A 20,665-nucleotide genomic window follows, 5' to 3' on the forward strand; every position below is an offset into this window, starting at 1 on the left:
TACCCAGTCCAACAATCACCGCAACAAGATCCAGTGTTACTTGTGTGGTGGTCCTCATAAGACGTTCAATTGCCCGCAGAGAAGCAAGTTGAATGCACTGTTAGCTTCCCAGAGTGACCCTAGTCACGAGAGTTCAAGTGAGAAAGATGAGGATGAATCTTCTCATATGGGAGCTATGCATCTGTTGAATGCAATGAAACAGACCTCTGAAACTAAGACGATCCGTCAGCGTAAGGGTCTCATGTATGTTGATGTGGAGATTGGTGGTAAGACCACCCAGGCAATGGTTGATACGGGAGCTACGCATAGCTTCATTTCCCCTGCAGAGGCGAAGCGCCTCAATATCCGGCTCGAAAAGGATTCAAGCCGTATGAAAGCTGTTAACTCCGAGGCCACTCCTATACAAGGGTCGGCCAAGTCCGTGGCCATCAAATGGGTCCAGGTCCAATGGAAAGGTAAGCTAGATCTTCTCGCAGTTCCACTCGATGAGTTCCGAGTTATCATTGGGATGGACTTTCTGCGACAGAACAGGGCCGTTCCGATGCCATTTGCCAACACTTTGGGCTTGCTAGGTGAAAGTCCAAGCTTCATTCCTCTCTCTACAGGTAAAGAAGAGGGAAAGATGATCTCAGCCCTTCAGCTGAAGAAAGGGTTGAAGAAAGGTGAGCAAACGTTTCTTGCTACCTTGCGAGTTGAACCTGATGATCAGGACCATAGTTCAACTCCCCCATTGGTTAAACAGGTTTTGACTGAATTTGATGATGTTATGCCGGAAGAGCTTCCGAAGACCCTACCGCCACGTAGGCCGATTGATCATCAAATCGAACTAGTACCTGGTACCAAGCCTCCTGCAAAGGGGCCATACAGGATGAGTCCTCCGGAACTAGCTGAGCTACGCAAGCAACTTGATGGACTTCTGGAGTCTGGATTTATCAGACCTTCGAAGGCACCTTATGGGGCGCCTGTTTTATTCCAGAAGAAGCACGATGGGTCATTGCGACTTTGTGTAGACTACCGAGCGCTGAACAAGGTTACCGTCAAGAATAAGTATCCGATTCCACTGATTGCTGATTTGTTTGATCAACTTGGAGCAGCCAAGTACTTTTCCAAGTTGGATTTGAGATCAGGGTACTATCAAGTACGGGTTGCAGATGGAGATGAGCCGAAAACTACCTGTTCTACAGGTATGGTGCTTATGAGTTCTTAGTTCATGCCTTTTGGCCTTACGAACGCACCTGCGACATTCTGCACCTTGATGAACGACCTCTTCAGACCATACCTCGACAAGTTTGTTGTGGTATATCTTGATGACATTGTGGTATACAGTTCTACCTTAGAAGAGCACGTTCAACATTTACGCAAGGTATTCCAAGTGCTTCGCGACAATCAGTTGTATGTCAAGCTAGAGAAGTGTTCATTCGCCCAAGAGCAGATTATGTTTCTTGGCCATGTTGTGGGTAATGGACAGATCCGGATGGACATGGAGAAAGTGCGAGCTATTGATGAATGGAAAACCCCCTTCCACTGTCACAGAACTCAGGTCATTCCTCGGTCTTGTGAACTATTATAGACGTTTCGTCCAAGGTTATTCCAAAAGAGCCGCACCTCTCACAGACCTGTTGAAGAAAGATCACACTTGGTCCTGGTCGGACAAGTGTAATGAGGCGTTTGAAGACCTCAAGCTTGCTGTTATGCAAGACCCAGTCTTAGCTCTACCCGACATCACCAAGCTGTTTGAAGTTCAGACAGATGCATCTGACTTTGCTATTGGAGGAGTGTTGTTACAGGATGGGCATCCGCTTGCTTATGAAAGTCGGAAGCTCAATGATGCTGAGAGACGCTACACCGCACAGGAGAAAGAGTTGTTAGCTGTCGTCCACTGTTTGAGAGTTTGGAGACATTATCTGTTGGGGTCACAAGTTCATGTGAAGACTGATAATGTGGCTGTGAGCCATTTCCTGACTCAGAAGAAGTTGACACAAAAACAGGCTCGTTGGCAAGAGTTCCTCGCAGAGTTCGACTTGGCCTTGGATTACAAGCCAGGAAAGAACAACAACGTGGCCGATGCCTTGAGTCGCAAAGCAGAGCTAGCAGCACTTCAGCGACAAGTTTCTCAGGTTACCAGCACTTTACAGCAGAGAATTCAGAATGGTTTGAGCAGTGATCCCCAGGCGAAGGCCATATTGGATATGGTGCAGAAGGGGAAAGCACGCCGTTTCTGGCTTCGGGATGGGTTGTTATATACCACCAAGAGCCGCATGTTTGTTCCACGTACGGACGGGCTAAGACGAGAACTGATGAGGGAGTGTCACGACACTCCATGGGCTGGCCATCCGGGCTGGCGCCGCACATTAGCTCTCTTGGAGCGAGGATACTACTGGCCGAACATCCGTGATGATGTGTTAGACTATGTGAGGACCTGCCTCATTTGCCAGCAAGACAAGATCGAGCGCGACAAACCTATTGGGCTGCTGGAACCGCTTCCAGTCCCCCAAAGGCCTTGGGAAAGTGTTTCTATGGACTTTGTCACAGGTTTGCCGAAGGTTGCGGAATATGGATCCATCCTTGTGGTTGTGGACCGTTTCTCCAAATATGCTACATTTATACCGACCTCGACATATTGCTCAGCAGAAGAAACAGCGCACTTGTTCCTCAAGCATGTCATCAAGTATTGGGGTGTGCCCAAGAACATTGTCAGCGACAGAGATTCAAGATTTACAGGGAGATTCTGGACCGAATTGTTCAGATTACTTGGGTCTCAGCTTGACTTTTCGACCAGTGGATATCCACAAACAGATGGGCAGACTGAAAGATTTAATGCCATGTTGGAGGAATATCTTAGGCATTTTGTCACTGCCAACCAAAAGGATTGGGCGAATCTACTTGATGTCGCACAGTTCTGTTTCAACCTTCAGAAGAGCTCTTCCTCCAACAAGAGTCCTTTTGAACTTATTACTTACTGGCAACAACCTTTAACTCCTCATACTATTGTTTCAGGATATCAGGGACAGTGTCCAAGGGCGTACAAGTTTGCTAAGTTTTGGCAGGACAACAATGAAATTGCCAGATCTTACCTTGAAAAAGCGTCAAAGCGGATGAAGAAATGGGCTGATGGACATCGTCGACCAGATCGTTTCAATTTGGTGACTTAGTTCTACTCAAGACAGATCAGTTGAGAAGGTTCAACCGAGTACAGCGAGCACACAGGGGTCTACTACAGCGTTATGAAGGTCCAATGCTCATCCTCTCTCGAGTCGGCAAGGTCTCCTACAAGCTGAAGTTACCGCACTGGTTACGCAACATCCACCCTGTCTTCCATGCCAGCTGTCTCAAGCCATTCCATGCAGATCCAGCACGCAGCATTCCAACACGTTCACCTTCTCGTTCAACAATCCAGCCGGAACGTGTTGTCGACCAAGTTCTCGCCGAGCGTCAAGTCAGCAGCAGTTCAAGCAAGCAGCAGCACATGGAGTACTTTGTCACTTGGAAGAACTTGCCAGAATGTGAAGCCACCTGGGAAAGAGCAGAGAACCTACAACCATTCAAGCAGAAGATTGAAGAATTTGTCAGGGACAATGCGACGAGGACGTCTGCAGAATAGGTGGGGGAGACTGTAACGGCCATGTACTCTGACACCTAGAGTTTAGGTGTAGCTCGCTCCGGAGTCACCCGGGAGCCCCTATGTAACACTATGTAAGGCTCGTTATGAAGCCATGTCAGCCCCCGTACCAAGGCATATCTGTTAGCTTAGGGTACGTGTCAGCCCCGTGCCAGGGCATCCTTGTTAGCTTAGTGGCATTTTAGTAATAAGGGAGTATGACCGGCCTCTACTTTTGATGTTCCCTTCTGGAAATCTAGTAAAGACTTAGCATACACTTTGTAGGAAGGGTGTCAGTGCTGTCCCAATCCCCGGCCTACACCCACGTTGTTGAAGCCCTTGAAGCCCAGCTCCGTGGAGGTCCCGCGTGTCATAGGATCATCAATTGCTTGTAACGCATCTATTTGCTTTTATACCGCGTTACACCGTGTAATCAATATTATATCAACAAAGTTGCCTTTGGGCTTTATCTCGTGTTGCCTCGTTTACTTGTTTGCTAGCTACGTGTGTGTGGTGTACGATCATTTTACAGGCTTGCAAGTGGATTTGACCCCCTTGCGCCGCACGACCCTGCTTCGAAAGAATAGGGCCATGACACATAGGCACAAGCAAACTCTAGTGCTATATAAGATGTATTGTCATGTATATTTTAATAAGGAATCATTTTTCTCTTTCTCTAGTGAAGCTATTAAAAGATAATTCATTTAACGCTTTCACACTTTCATTTAAGCGCAAGATCGAAACTCTATATGTATAGCAGTTTTTCATTTTTCCTTTAGAATTGTTTACATGGTTGTGAGAGAGAATTAAAGCGTGTCTCAACCTATTTTTATCAATACAAATCAATCATTTTTTTTTACAAAGTCATTAATCAAGTTGTTAAAAGTAATTCTAAATGACACTGTTTTAAAAATCAGAACGATAATCAAACCGAAATTTTGTTTAATTGGTGGGTCCGAATGAGGTTCAATTTGGTCGGACCGATATCTTATTATTAATATATAATAAATATATATATATATATATATATATATATATATATATATATATATATATATATATATATATATATATATATATATATATATATATATAGGGAAATGTTCAGCAACAAACATTTTGACAAACATTTTGGCAAAACATTTTTGAAAATATGGGTTACAGGTTTTGGAATAGGCTGATTTTTGGTGAGGATGATCTCTACAGGGAATAGATCATCATCACCAAAAATCAGTCCATTCCAAAACTTCTAACCCATCAAAAATGGTTTACAAAAAATGGACGGTCCACGATTTTTCAACCTGTTAATATGGGGCTAGAAGTTTTGGAATGGGCTGATTTTTGATGAGGATGATCTCCTCACCGTAGAGATCATCCTCACCAAAAATCAGCCCATTCCTAAACCTCTAACCCATGTTTTGCCAAAATGTTTGTTGCTGAAAGGGACCCATATATATATATATATATATATATAATATATATATATATATATATAATATAAAATTTAAGAAATTAAATTCATTTAAATAAAATATTCTTTAATAAATGATAAATTTATTAAAAGTGGGTCGATCAAGTCTTTAATAGGTTTTGTTTACATGTGCCCCTAGGACAGTTGTTAAATATGAAATTTAAATAACTAGAAAATATGCATTTGAGGATATTTTTGGTAGAATTTTTTTTAGGGAATTTTAGATATTAACAAAAAATTCGGTGATGTATATAATGCATCTTAATGAGCCCTCTTCAATCATTGAAGGTTGTTTTAAAAACCTTCAATTTAACAAGGTTTAAATCTCAAAATTAAAGAGATAATGAGGGTGGAGTAGTTTTCTTCAGACTTAAAAATGGGTTCATAGATTCGAACAGTTGAACCATTAAATTTAAAAATAAAAAAAAACAACAACAACAACAGTGGTTCTTAAATAAATACTAGCTCTTAAAGAATCAAACCAAAATTTCTAAAAAGTCCTGCGCAGTCAGTCCAGTCTGATTTTAAATACACAACAAAAACAATAGTTTTTAGCGACAGCCAAAATAGCGCCACTGTACAACGCAGCCTGCGCGCCAAAACTCACAAATTTTTTCACAAAAAACCTCTCCATGCGAAAAACCTCTCTCAACCTGTATCGTCAGATTTTTGTGAGAAACGCACGCGCACATACACACACACACTCTCTCTCTATCTATCTCTCTCTGTGTATCAAGCTTATTTCATCTCCTCAACATCTAGGGTTTCAATGTTAATGAAAGAAATCTTTCCTTCCAATAGGTCTCTCTCTCTCTCTCTCTCTCTCTCTCTGTATCAATTTCATCTTATCTCCTCTTCACATTTTCGTTTTCGTTTTGGATTGAGTTTGTTTCTAGGTTTTGAGTGGCAGTCACCATTAATGACACCTTACGAGCATCCAATTAGTTGCTCCGAGGCTCTTTTCACCTCCGTCTCTCTTTCTCTGCAACTCTCGTACATTTCATCTTTTCAATGTGCCCTCCTTGCGTTGGATGTCATAGAGGTTTTCATGGAGATAATGATGTTTTTCATCTTTTTGTTCATTTCCTAGATTTTATATGAATTCGAATAAGGATTTGGAGAACCATCATAGCTTCTGTCAAGGGTTTCGCCATTGGAGCTGGTTCAAGAGGGGTTCTTGCTGAATTTTCGATCTTTGTTAAATTGTGAAGTGGAAGATTCTCCGCTTCTACAAGGTGAATTGTTTGAGCTTTATCTCAATTTGATTTTTTTTTCCAAGGAGTGTGGTTTTTATTTCGATTTTGTCTCATTTCAGAAAGGCAGGAATGATTTTGAATTGAGATGTGATCTCTTCCTTTGTTCCTTTGTTGGTACATTTGTTTTTGTAGATGAATGTATTGCTTCTTTGGGAGGAGATCAGAGCCATGTCTCTATTCTAGTTGAATTGCTTCTTGTTTGTTTGAATCCTAAAAAATTGAAATTTTTTGGTGGGAAAAGTAGGTATTGAGGAAGCATTTTTCCAATTTCCATTGTTTGGCTGCTGATATGATTAGAATACTTCTTATTCTAAATATAAATGGCATTATTGAAGAATATATTAATTTTCTTTAGGAATTCAGTTGAATCATCAACATCCAGTCTTTCTTAAACTTGTTTTTATACGACACGATATGCTTGAGACAATGGTTCAATCTGCTTAAAACATTGTTGTTGGTTTGAAAAGAGAGCTAGAGTGACAATTTTCTTGTCTTTGGGAGAGGCTCCAAGGAAATGCCTTTTTTCCTCGATGGCTTAAGCATTATTCAAAGAGGTGTGAAAAAGATTATGCCTTATTGGAGTTACATGCCTTTTTTGGCGCATTTGGACCAAGACTTGTGCCTTACAGGGATGTACTATATTTCTTATTTATTCTCTTTGTTTTGTAATATTACTACAAAATATTCCTCATAGTTATAAGTTTTTCCTTGTTAAAACATTTAATTTTCACAGAGGTCTTTAACTTTATGATCATTTCTTTTGACTCTAATCTCTCGATTTGCAACTCGAACAGTTTGATGGATTTTCTTTAACTTCTTCCATCACTATTTTTTTTCTTTCTTCTCTATTTCCGTTTCTCTCTTTATGTTGAGCATATGCATCCACTTCTTATTAAAGTAGTATTTACATTCCTAAGTGTTACCTTTTGTTTGCGGGATAAAGAGTTGGAAGTATGAAACTATGGATGTGGTTCATTTTACTCTGATTTAATGAGTGTGTACTTAAGATTTGATCACAAATTTTAGAATGTGAAATTATGAATTCTCAATTGTTCTTTGATTTATTTTTTCCCTTGATTTTCTCTTTATTGGAGTTCTTTGCTATTTATTTGTATATAATTATCTATCTATCAAAAGTGCATTCTCATGAAGCTTACACAGTATTCCTTGAGGTTTGCATGTCACAGCTTTTGTTAATGCAATGCCTCACCTCAAGCACTCAGCTACAAAACATATATATAGATGCACACAGCTAGATTGTCCATATGGGAATAGGGAATAAGGAGTTATTCTTTCTTAGTCTTACCTCTTATCTGTCTCTATTTGGTCATTCTATACATGAAGCATGGCTGGTCTAATTTTGTCTTGTAAAATTTTCCTTTCAGTTCACTTATTGCTCATTTATCACATAAAATTCAAATAAGAGAGAGAATAAATTAAATTCATTTGACATGGTTTGGGCATATACAAAGAATACTGATGACACTAGTGAGTAGATTTGGAGCAAATTTAGGGCTCCGGAAAGGGTAGGAGGCCAAACATACCACAAATAGTAGTAAGAAAAGGAAGTACATTGCCTGGCCAAAGTTTTGGCCTAGAACAGAGTGGAATTGGATTCGTGTTGTTGACCCCATTATTTAGTATAAACCATAAGATCATGATGTAATTTCTCTTCTGTGAGTTCTAGTGTCTCAAGGACTGATAGGTTCATTTGCATTCTCTATTCAACAGGTAATGAGGAAGAATCTGTTAAAATATGTTCGTGCGAGGGAGTTCCATCCAGAAGCGAAGTTTTGCAATCCTTGCCTGTTTTTCACCTTACCAAATGTAATTTGCAGGTAAAAGATTCTTGGGAAATTTTTATATTGTTAGAGGATTGGGTTCAATGTTTGAAACATTTTCATGTAGACCTATTGATCAGATATGATCATTAAAAAACAAATATAAAGCACAAGCAAAACTCATAAAAAAACAAAATGAAGGTTATTAAATTGTGAAGCCATGGAAGTTGGTTCTTGTTGGGCTGGATAGTGAAGTTGGGAGGTGAAATGGGTTGTGAATCAGTGAATGAGCCTTTCAATTTAAATTTCAAAGAGCTTGATGAATGCATGCGGTCTTTTTACGCTGCTGATGTGTCAAGGGCCCTTGCCACATCAGTCACCTACCAAGACTCTCATATAATACATCTGTTTCCTCAGCATACACAACTGCAAATCTTATTCAAATTCAATATTTTGTTTCTTTTTTTGTTTTTTTATTTGATTGACTTGGACCGTTTGAGGAAGGACAAGGTTTAAACCTTCTCCTCTGTTTCGTTGATGTCGAATCTTATGACTTAGTCTTTGGAAATATCGTGGTACATACGTCAAACACTTATCTCCAATGATTGTTTGAGATTCTTTATTAAACCAACGATTGATTGAGATAAAAGAAAACTCTTAATAGATAATGCTAAAGTTACTTTAACATGTACATTCTGACATGGTGCATATATAATCACAAATGTTTTCCACTGAGATACTAAATACACACAAAAGAATGCCCAAATGGGCAGTTGAGATAATGTCACATCAACAAAGGATTGGGTTCCATGTTCGTTTCAATTAACACACTATTCATGCACGCGCACACACACACACACACCACTAAAAAAAATGCATGATTTATTGTTTTTTTCCTGTCACAATCAACTTGGATTAGCAAGATGTGAATTTTGTTTCTCTTTTATTTTTTTTAGGTAAATGGGTGAATTTGGTTACTCTTACGATTGTTGTTCCTATAGAAATAAATGAGATGGTTCACCTGTGTAATCAGTTGTCTTGAAAGGCAAACTGCAGGCCTTTGTCCAAACAGTAAAGCTTAGCTCAGTCAAGTTCTCATAATCATCCACTACAACCAAGCAAGCGTGTGAACCGAGAAATCACAATAAAATTTTGTTATATGTTTCTCCCAGTAATTCGATAAACCAACCATGTAAATAATCCGCTCCATGGTTTGCCAAATAGGAGAATAGACATTACACAGACTACTACTACTAGTGGGTCTCAATATGGGCGATACCGGCGGCCACGACCACTGTCACTACTCTGTTTTCCCCCACTCCTGCCACCACCACCACCACCACCACTTCTTTGTGGTGGTGGGGTCATGTGAGAGTGTGCTTCTGGTTGTTGCCTGCAATGATATATATGGGAGAAAAACTTAGATTTCTTTTCTGGGTACATAAAATTGGGTCAAAATTCCACTATCTGAACTGAAAACAAAAGGTCTTTTTCAATGGAAGTATATATATATATATTAAAAAATGGAACCCATTAGTGTATATAACAGATATTTTATGGATTGTAAGAAACATTTATCAGAGAACATTGAACCAAGTCTGTCACTGGATCAGACCATGGAAACATTGACTACGCTTTTCTCCCATGTGGAGTGAGTGAGGCAAAGGCAAAATGTCTTACAACATTTTCTTTACTCTTTGCATGACTTTCTTATGTTTCTTGGTAGTTCGGTGACATATTCTATTCACTCACTATGAGCATCACTCGCAAAGTACTGAGATAAATTAGCTGCTAATGAAGGTGCAGTGCAAGTTGGAAGGTAACAGTAAATGCTATTCAGAAGGTACTGGATTAGATCAACTATGAATTCTTATTGACATTAAATATTTGGTTTCATTTGAGTGTCCACAACAGAACAAATTTCTCCTTCAAAAAAGTCCTGACAAACATTGTGGTAAAAGAGACAAAGATGGATCTATCTTAGTTTGAATGATGAGAGAAATCAAATCACATGGATTCAAGTCTACAATTTGAAGCACGACACATCCCTTGTTAATCATTATCAATATCCTTGGGTTCATGTTCTTATAGTGTAAGCAATTTGATATTTGAAATTGTTTTCATATTTTCTAGCTACATCATGACTTTTGTTGCTGTAGGTATACCCATATCTTCACTGGCTCAGTCCATGTTCTATTTGCTAGTTTAACTGTCTTGAACGCACGCAGTTGGTTACTTCATGTCCATTTAAAATGATCAAATTCACTGTCTCTCTCTGACCTGAAGCTGTTGAATTTTGGTTTGGAATTTTTTGTCTGCTCAAGGATCCCACTTTGTGATTACTATTTTTCCGATATCCAGGGTACCAGTCTTGGCAGATGCTGCAGGAGCATTAGGTGCTACGTATTGTCCTCCCTATTGAAAGTGCCCTCGATCCGCGGGGTGCGCGGATCCGCTTTTGACCCTTGAGGTTTGGGAGTCGCCACCTAGTTATTGTGGTCTAGGAACCAAACTGACTCTAACATGGATAAAAAGAACTAATCTACCACAAAAAATCTGGATCCGGGGATCATGTTACGGGGTTGGAAGGTGTTAGGCACCAACCCCGTCCGGCCATGGCCGATCTCTACTTATCCCAAATAAATCTACATCGCTAATGACAAACCTAGATTAAAAAAATAATAAAAATAAAAAAACTTACATTCGATCTGCAAAAGTACTATTCCCTCAGATCTGGTGAAAATGGCTCCTTGTACCGTATTCCTTACTTAATTCTATCTCCGGATCTGATTTCTGATTTCTGAGGTAAGGTATCTCCTTCTTGGATCTGGGTGCTTCGAATTTGTTGTAGATTTTTGGGATGTTTTTTAGAGGTTTTTAGGTGTTTTTTAGGCTAAAATCAGAGCATGGGTGTTAGATAAGGAGTTGGGGCTCCAAAATTAGGGTTTTGGAGAGATTGTGGAGGCTTCTTCACCTACTTTTCCTAGGATTTTTTCTTTGATACGAAAATAGGGTGTGGAGGCTCCTATTTATAAATTTTTAGAAGCATTAGGGTTTGATTAGGGTTTCTTTTTAGGGTTTCAATTAGGGTTTAGACTTTGGTCTCATGAGATGGACTTAGTCATTAGGGTTTTGACTTAGGGTTTTGACTTTAGTCTTATGAGCTTGACTTGATTAGATTAGGGTTTTGATTTAGGATTTGACTTTAGTCTTATGAGATTGACTTGATTAGTTGAGATTAAGGTTTTGATTTAGGGTTTTAACTTTAGTCTTATGAGATTGACTTTAATACTTGACTTTTAGTCTTACTTAATTAATTTTAATTTTGACTTTAGTCTTATTTGATTGACTTTAATATCTTAACTTTAGTCTTGCTTGATTGACTTTAAATTTTTGGAGAACCCCTCTCTATTATATCTTTAATTCTTTGAACCCCAAATGGAAAGGTCTTTAAAGAAATATCTTACGAACCTTCAACAATTTTGCCTGAAAGCCTGATTGATCGATTTTTTTGTTTACATTTTAAATTAATTTTATTAATGTTTCACTTTAATTATTTCATGTTTTATTTATTAATTTCGAATTTTTTAATTATGAAAATTGTGAAATTACTGTTTTGCCCCCGGAGAGGACTTTTCACGTTTTAAGTCGATTTTTAATGTTTTAGGATGTTTTAGAAACGATTTTTCGTAAGAAATTCAATAGAAATATTAGTTTGTGTCATTTATGAAATTTTTTGTGTGAAATAGTTGTGAACTTTATGAGGGGCATTTTTGTAATTTTGTCGAATTCTGTGAAAATTGGCTAAACGATTTATTTGGTTTCAATTTATTATTTTATGTGTTTGAATGGGTTTTCCTAAGCGTGATGTAGGCTCTAGGGTTGTTTTGATATTAGGGGTATTTTGATAATTTGATAGTTTTTTAGTGATTTTTATCGTGAAGCTTCTTTTTGTCTGAAAAATGATGATTTCTATGTTTCTGGAGTCGTATTTTCCTAGCGTAGCGTGGTTTCTAAGGTTTTGTTAGTTTGAGATACCTCATCCGGATTTCTGAAACACATCTGGTAACAAAATAAAGTAATGGAATACACATCCATCATTGGGAATCATTGCGATCGGGTTGACGAGTTGATTAATCAGGCGGATGCAAAAATGGGGTGTCTACACCTATTTAGCTCTTGATGGTGGTTAGTATGCTCGCCCATTAGGACAAACACATCTTCTTCAGGTGTCTCTAGGTTAGTAGCAATATACCAATTGTTTTGATTAACATGTAAGGTTCTTATTTATATGTTTCTTCCTCTGATTAGTCTTGTAGCCCATTAATACATTTCTATTTTTTTTAGAGACGCCATTGGCACCCCAACTTTTCTTATCACATATCAATTTCTTGAATTATTTATGACACCCTAATTAACGATTAAAACATACATGCAGAAATATCTGTTCTCATTGTGCTTGTTTCGTCCTTATTTCTTATATTTGAACACATAATTGCTTATAATCTGCCTGAGGAGTAGAAATTTAGGGCTGCTGAACTGCTCCCTATATATATATATATATAATATATGACTTCAGTTTGAAACCCAGGGGTGTATAAAAAAAAAAGGATTTAGGGCCCTTGTACTATTGATGAGGGCCACCATTTATGTGTGTATCTGTCTGTTTCTTTCTTGAAAGTCTAGTGCTTTATTTTAGAGTGCTTAAGTTGTCTTTTTTTATTATTATTTCTTTCTTCCTTTCTTCCTTGCATCAATTTTAGTGTTGTTTGGATCTATGGATACACATAGATCCAAACAACACGAAAACTTATTTTTTCCATCTTCCAAGGGTGGATTTACTAAAATCATTAAACTTTATGTATCGTATTTGTAATACCTTGAAATGCTAATAAATTTTCTATACAAACCTCATTCATTGGAGTATGAATTATGTGATTGCATGATGTTGATAAAGAATTTTATTCTCTTTTTGAATGGAGATTTTTCTCTACATCGTTAAGCTTTATGTATCGTATGTGTATTACCTTTCTTTAATTTCATCTCTTTATTACCCATTTGGGTTTGTGATACTGAAGAAGTATGAGAAGTATCGTAAGATCTAAGATCATGCATTCCAGATGAAGCTGGTCTTCCTCCATATATAGTAGATCTCCATCTGTATCCTTCCATCTCCACATGATTTAGATCTGAAATCTTCCATTAAAACACAGAGGTTCAAAGATTTATTCAGAAAGAAAGAAAAAAAAAATGAGAGGATCTTAAGGTACAAAAACTGAGGAAGAACAAGAGTAGGAAGAAAAGCAAGTCGCTTTGCTTTACTTCTCTTCTTTTGTTTTGGATTGGGAACAACTTTGATATAATTATTTCTTTATTATTAGATATCTTCTTATTTTGAGAATTTAACTCATCATGGTTAACAACTTGACATTGTAGGAGACATGCTACCTAATAGACATGATCGTGTTCGTGGTGTCGGACTCCTAGCAAATTATTTGTATCATATTCCGAAAATTCCTTTAACGATTCTGCTGATCATGAGGTACATAGGTTGAAGAAGAAACTGGATTCTTTGGAGCAACAACAGATTGTGAGAGATGCTTAGGTGGAGAGACTCAAGGAATTGATCATTACTCTAATGAGAAAGGTAAATTCTCACTAATAATAGAATATGTTGTATTTTAAAATATTTTATTAATAAATAAATATTTATTGATATGACTAATTTAATGTATATGAATTGTAGGTTGATGAGTAACACAATCAACCCGACAATGATCAATGTCCACAACAACAATCATGATAGATACTTTTTGTTTTTTGAGTGATAAACATGGATTTATAAGCATTGACTCTTAATTCAATCAATTTATTATTTTGTTATATTTGAATCTTAACTAATTTGATTTACTAAGTAATTGTGTTTAATTGACAGGTTGTATAAAAATAAGTATTTAATTACAAATAATTTTAAAATAAAAGAAATTAAAAAAAAAAAAAAATCTTATTAGCGGTGGCCGTTACCGCCACTATAGGCATTCAAAATTGTATTTATAGCTATGGTAAAAAATTAATTAGCGGCGGTTTGGGACTGAGATTGTGGGATTCACTCATAACTATAGTGACGGTAATACAAACTATTAGCGGCGGTTTTTGACCGTCACTATAAGACTCACTCATATCTATAGCGACGGTTTTTGACCCCCGCTAAAAACCTAAAATTTTGTAGTGCCATACATTATAGCTTGATGTAGGAGATTTATCTCATAACACTGTAGGTGATTGGACATTTGTGTCACACACAACCATTCCAAATCGGTTGTGTTTTATTATATAGATATGAAGTTCTTTACGAATCTTCCTTATTTATAATTCAACTTCAAAATATTGTATAAATAATTCATGCATGTGGTCATTACTTGCTATTCCACCTTTTTTTTAGAAAAGCCCTTTCTTTATTATGATAGTAAGGAAAAAGACCTTACCAAGCCTCGTCTATTGTCAAACGACTTTTGATCCAATCATCAAAAATGGCTTTTCAAGCTGTCAAGATAACAAGTGGAAATCATTGATCTCGATGTATGAACATGAATTATTAAGAACAATAATGTTGATAATTTGAATCGTTGATCTTGTTGATTTAAGTTTGACATTTTATAGTGGTGAGGGTTCATTAAGAAATTTTATTACAAACGGGTTGTCAAAATACCCACTCCAAAAGTTAGGAAGGCGTCCCTAACACAAGGCCTATTAAGTAACTTTCTTTTAATTTAATATCTTAGTAGCATTGTGTATGTAGGGTATCAATGGGTACCCATTTACCTGGAATCGAAAGTAAAAATCTCAGTTCTGGTTCCCTTTTTATTGGAATAGATTAGAGTCAAGTTTAATATGGAACCGAAACCATTAGGTTCTATGTGATGGGTACCCATGAGTACCTAAAACCGATTTGTTTTGTCATTTATTTTTACATTATACATGATTCTAGGTAATCCTATATTTTAAAATTAACATATATGATATGAAGTTCTTCAAATTTATATAAACTAAATATTTGACCTTAAGATCAGCCATTTCTTTTTAAATGTATTACTTGTAAAGGAAATAAATTTTATATTTAAAAATAAAAGTCATTAAACCATCATTTTAGTGGAACAAATTATTATTAAGTTGATATTTTACAAATAATATGTTATTTTTTAGAAGGAATTTGATATAATATTATATATATATATAATGATTTTGACATAATTTTTCTCATTTGATTCTTGAGAACTGGAACCGATGGGTACCAGTGATTTTTTATGGTTCCGATTCCAGTTCCACTTATTTTAACCGACAAGAACTAGAATCGATAAAATGTAAAGGTTATGGTTCCAATATTCATAGGAACCAAACTAGAACCGGCCCATTAACACCCCTATGTGTGTGTATCTATGTGGGGTGGGGTATTTTAACTATTAAATAAGTAATTAAGGGCATTAAGGGGATAAAATACACTGGGCTACGTGCTATGTAGAAAATGGCTTGTTTAGGAGCCAATTTATTTTATCTCCAACTAAAAAGTGCCACGTAGACATCATTTTCGATCATGATCCTAGATCAATACCTACCTATATAAATTAAGAATCACAAAACATAAATTAAGTATTTTTCAGGAATTTTTTTTTAAAGTTCATAAAATTTTGTCCTCTACACAATTGTGGCATCGGATAAATGTTTTTGGATGTCGTAAGGTAATGTAATGTAATGTAAGAAGGAAACTTTCCTTACTAAAGTTTTTTTATATCCTCAAACTAAAAGCTTAACCCTTAATTATTTTAAAAATATCTTAAAATACTCTCTATATTTTATAAAATTTGAAAGAAAAAAAAGTATTATGAAAATGCTCTATTTAAAAAATGAGTAATTTTAAAATCTTTGAATAATTGTTGATATTTAAGATACCTCATATGTTTAATTATCTAAAAGGACATGTTAATGACACAATAACTAAATGTGTCGAAACGGGTTAAGCAAGTTGACATCCCTAACCTAAACACGACCCATTTAATAATTGTGTTAGACGGGTCAACATGAGTTTGACCCAAACCCACTAATTTTGTATCATGTTCGTAGGATGTGTTAAATCTATCACCCCTATGCGGGACCATGTGAATAGCATTTTCCCTAGTATGATTGTGCTTATTTTTAGGAAAATGTTTTTTTGTAAGAAAACATTTCCTCTCTTAGGAGAATAATAGTTTTTTTTTACCAAATCTCATAGGAAAATGATTTTATCATGTCCTAGTGTTATTCTATCACAATTATCCCCTTCCGCAAACTAGACCCAACTCCCTTTTTGACATTTTTAGGAGAGTACAGCTACGGTTCCCAAGCCTATCATGTCAGGTAAGTCAATTGAGTAGCCACGTGCCTAAGTCAAATTATTAAGACTCAAAAGTCTTTTTCTTCCAAATTTCTTCTAGGTGGGTTCCACGCCCCTTATTAAGATAAGAGTAGGGATCCAAAACAGAGTCTCGTATCTAACCAAGCTCAGGTGGTACTCCTTTCTATGCCATGTGGCATTTTTGGGACCCACTGACCGTATGGATATGAGGTCCATCCCTTGGTGAATTTACATTCAAAAATATTAGTGTTTGGTAACTTGTATCCACTAGATCTAAGCTCTTGCAAAAGAGTTTAAATCCAACGATTAGAAATCATTCTTAAGAAAGTGTTATTATCAATGGATGCACATCACCAATCAAACTGATCTTTTATATGTAAATTCATCAAAAGATATATGGACGACATATCCATACGGCCAGTGGGTCCAAAAAATGCCATGTGGCATAAAATAGGGTGTCACCTGACCTTGGTTAGGTATGGGACACTGTTATGGATCCCTACTCATTAAGATAAATGAAGAACTAGAATCGTGTTTCATTCTTATACAATGGGAATTCAAACAATGCCTACGGGATATCTTTTGGTAGGTCTAAAACGAGAGAGGATCCTATATAGTGAGTTTTCCGTATAGTACCATGTAGTGATAATAGACGATCGAAGAACAGCCATAAAATCTGTTTCGTTAAAAAATTGAAGGTTATGGACCGTCCATCTTCAAAGCCATCATCAGGCTCAAAGAATTCTATTTTTTTCAAAAAAAATAATTCAAATCTGATCTATACCATGATACATACAAGGCTGAGTTGTCTGATTTTATTTTCAAGATTTCAAACTCTAATAATTAAAGGCACTACAGGGAAGACGCACTACAAGCATCCACTCCCGTTTATAACACATTGGGCATCTAATAGAGATGTTTTCTACAGAGGCATGCAGCCTAATAGGTATAATCTCCAACCAAAAAGTGTCGCGTAGACACGGTATTTTGCTATAGGAATGGGATGCTATTTTGGATCACGACTCTATTAAAATTGAGTCGTGATGAATGCATGCAGTTGGCTAGGTAAGGACACAAAATCATAGATGAGCGATTCTGTGTCCTTACCACGTCAGCTGCGTACCAAGACCACGAGCATTCATCAATACTCCACAATAAATACATCGAGAATAAAGGAAGTGGGGAGACTGGCGAATGTTGTTGAAATCATTTATTCTTAGATAAGTCAAAGAGGCCAGCTTCTTCACATGATAAATAACGTACAGCAAGAAGAAGAAGAAGAAAAAGAATGGATAATGAGATCAAGAACTCTATGGAGGTATGGGTTATGGTCTTATCGGCTCTAATCTACTGTTACTTCATTGTATCAAAGATCCCAAAGGGAAAACTTAGACTCCTCACTCTCCTTCCTATCTTCTACCTCTTCATCATCCTCCCACTCAATCTCCATTCATTCCATCTTGGATTTTTCACAGCTCTCTACATCACCTGGCTTGCTAACTTCAAACTCCTCCTCTTCTCTTTCAATCAGGGCCCTTTATCATCATCACCATCCAATCAACCAAAACCACTCCTCCACTTCATCTTCATTGCTTGTCTTCCCATCATAACCAAAGACAACCCATCTCTCCAAGTCCAATCACCTCATGATCAAAATATCAAACAAACCAAACAAAACTCATCACTCCTATCACCTCAAAACATCAAAATATCTATAAAATCAGTTCGAAGTGTTGTTTTAAAAGCCCTACTTTTATATCTATTGGTCTCTATCTATGACTACTTACCATATGTGAACTTAAAGACGTTCATGATCTGGATTTACTACAACCTCCACCTTTACCTAACCGTACAGCTTGTTTACGCTTTGAGTGAATCGCCAGCTCGAGCCATACTGGGCCTAGAACTCGAGCCACAGTTCAACCAGCCATACCTTTCCACCTCACTTCGAGACTTTTGGGGTCGAAGGTGGAACCGAACTGCTTCCAACATCCTAAGATCCACCATATCTCATCCCATACGATCCGTAGCTACCCCTATTTTTGGTAGAGTGTGGGCCCATCTAATAGGAGTAGTGTTCGCGTTTACTGTATCTGGGCTCATGCATGAGCTGGCATACTATTACGTCACACGTGTGAATCCCACGTGGGAAGTGACACTCTACTTTGTGTTCCAAGGGTTCTGCTATGTGTTGGAGTTAGAATCAAAGAGGAGATTAACAGGTGGCAAGTGGCGGTTGCACCCTTGGGTCTCTATGCCTTTGACTTTGTTGTTCCTTTCGGTTACCAGTTTCTGGCTAGCATGCCCACAGCTCTTGCGAAATGGTGTGTACCATGGAGCAATCAAGGAATACAGACTTGTGCTTGAGTTCGTGAAGGAAAAAATTGCAAAACTCTCTCTTTAACAAATAATAAATAAGAGTGCTGATTTTTGAACTCAACCTGACAGCCGGACTCAAAAACTCACTCACTAACGTGTCATGCACAAAAAATAGTAGATTCTGTCCCTCATCTGCAGTTGCGTATCCGAGTGATAGAATTTACATATCTTTGTGCATGACAGTTGTGTATCCGAGTGAAAGACTTTACATATCTTTGTGCATGACACGTCAGTGAATTTTTGAGTCTAACTATCAGATTGAGTTCAAAGATCATTAGTCAATAAATAAACACGTCAGTGAATTTTTGAATCCTACTGTCAAGTTGAGTTCAAAGATCATTAGCTAATAAATAAATGATATATATACAGACGATCTTCCTTTCATGGCCAAAAAGGCGTTTGTTAGAGAATATATATATGTACATGATATGGGCTTTCACATGTATCTTTTTTTCTCTATTAATATATTACTTTGTTTGCTTAGTAAAAAAAACACATAAATATATACATTGGGAGAGAATGTGTGAGTCGTGCTACATTGCCTTTGTTGGACACTAGGTCCAACACTAATTTGACTTGACAGTGCACAGATAATCATTGATTTATTTTTTCAATATACAAGTTAAAAAATCAACAGTTCTCTATGCATTGCCAGGTTAACTCAGTGTTGAAAGCTGTAAAGCATTTTCCATTTTTTTAGTTAAATTACCATTTTGTGAATATGATGAAATTTCGATTATGCCTCATTGTTTATTTTAATTCCCAAAACGTGAAGTGTGTGAGACCGCATGTTTTTCAAAGTGAATCTCACATGCAGGTTCACTACTTTTTAGTGAGATTGTCACTATATAAATCAACGAGATTGAAATTTTAATATATATATATATATATATATATATATGGGAGTGGTTCGATAGCCTTAAAGTTTGCCAAACATTTTTTGTAAATCACGTTTTGATGGGGTTAGAAGTTTTGGAATAGGCTGATTTTTTTGTGAGGATGATCTCTATGGTGAAGAGATCATCCTCACCAAAAATCAACTCATTTTGAAACTTCTAACCCTAATTTACAAGTTGAAGAATCGTGGACCGTGCAATTTTTGTAAATCACTTTTGATGGGGTTAGAAGTTTTTGAATAGGTTGTTTTTTGGTGAGGATGATCTCCTCATCATAGAGGTCATCCTCACAAAAAATCAGCTCATTCCAAAGCTTCTAACCCATGTTTTGAAAAATGTTGGGCAAGATGTTTGGCAAACTTTAGGGCTGCTGAACTGCCCCCTATATATATAAAAGCGATCTCGTTATTTTATATCATCGAGATCGTCACTTTGAAAAACCTATGGTCTTGTACTTCATGTTTTGGGAATTAAAATGAACATTGAGCCGGAATAGGAATTTTGTCAAAAGTTCATCACATTTTGGAATATTTCTCTTTTAGTTATCTGTGTCTATTTCGAGTATTAATATGTATATAATAAAAAACAATGTTGAGCCCCACTTATTTGTTTAAATCTTTTATATTCTATAATAATAAAAAAAAAAAGTATCTCAATGACACAGCTTTTACTTTTATTTTTATATTTTTATCGATAAGACTATTTTTAATGAATTCATGCACAACTTGGTGTTAACAGGATTTGAACCCAAGTATGTAGTGTCATCACCCAAAGAATTTACCAACTACTTAACTAGCTGGCACTAGAGCTGCAACCTGGGCAGGTTGGAGGGTGAACCCAAGCTCAACCCAAGTAGTAGAACCCTCAACCCGATTATTGAGCCTAGGTTCGCTAA

The 20,665-nt window shown here is 36.8% G+C and overlaps 1 protein-coding gene, 1 long non-coding RNA gene and 1 pseudogene across 4 annotated transcripts; all 3 read left to right on the forward strand.

Moving 5' to 3' along the window:
* Positions 1–283: 283 nt before the first annotated feature.
* LOC147390125 (uncharacterized) lies at positions 284–1,308 on the forward strand. The gene is made up of 3 exons (XM_086457715.1): positions 284–605; positions 777–990; positions 1,185–1,308. Exons 1-3 carry the CDS (start codon positions 284–286, stop codon positions 1,306–1,308), a joined length of 660 nt encoding a protein of 219 aa, XP_086313841.1.
* Positions 1,309–5,611: 4,303 nt separating this feature from the next.
* LOC147390126 (uncharacterized) lies at positions 5,612–12,665 on the forward strand. 3 transcript variants are annotated; one of them, XR_015170256.1, is made up of 4 exons: positions 5,612–6,304; positions 8,057–8,163; positions 9,833–10,198; positions 10,468–10,526. It is a non-coding gene; the product is annotated as an uncharacterized LOC147390126 (long non-coding RNA). The 3 variants fall into 3 exon arrangements; XR_015170254.1 differs by having other exon boundaries at positions 5,656–6,304; positions 9,833–12,665; XR_015170253.1 differs by lacking the exon at positions 9,833–10,198 and having other exon boundaries at positions 5,749–6,304.
* Positions 12,666–18,305: 5,640 nt separating this feature from the next.
* On the forward strand, positions 18,306–18,899 carry LOC147390127 (putative long-chain-alcohol O-fatty-acyltransferase 8 pseudogene; annotated as a pseudogene).
* The last annotated feature ends 1,766 nt before the right edge of the window (positions 18,900–20,665 follow it).

Source organism: Akebia trifoliata, chromosome 11 (assembly GCF_017979445.1).
Source record: "Akebia trifoliata isolate Shusen 1 chromosome 11, ASM1797944v1, whole genome shotgun sequence".
NCBI lineage: Eukaryota > Viridiplantae > Streptophyta > Magnoliopsida > Ranunculales > Lardizabalaceae > Akebia > Akebia trifoliata.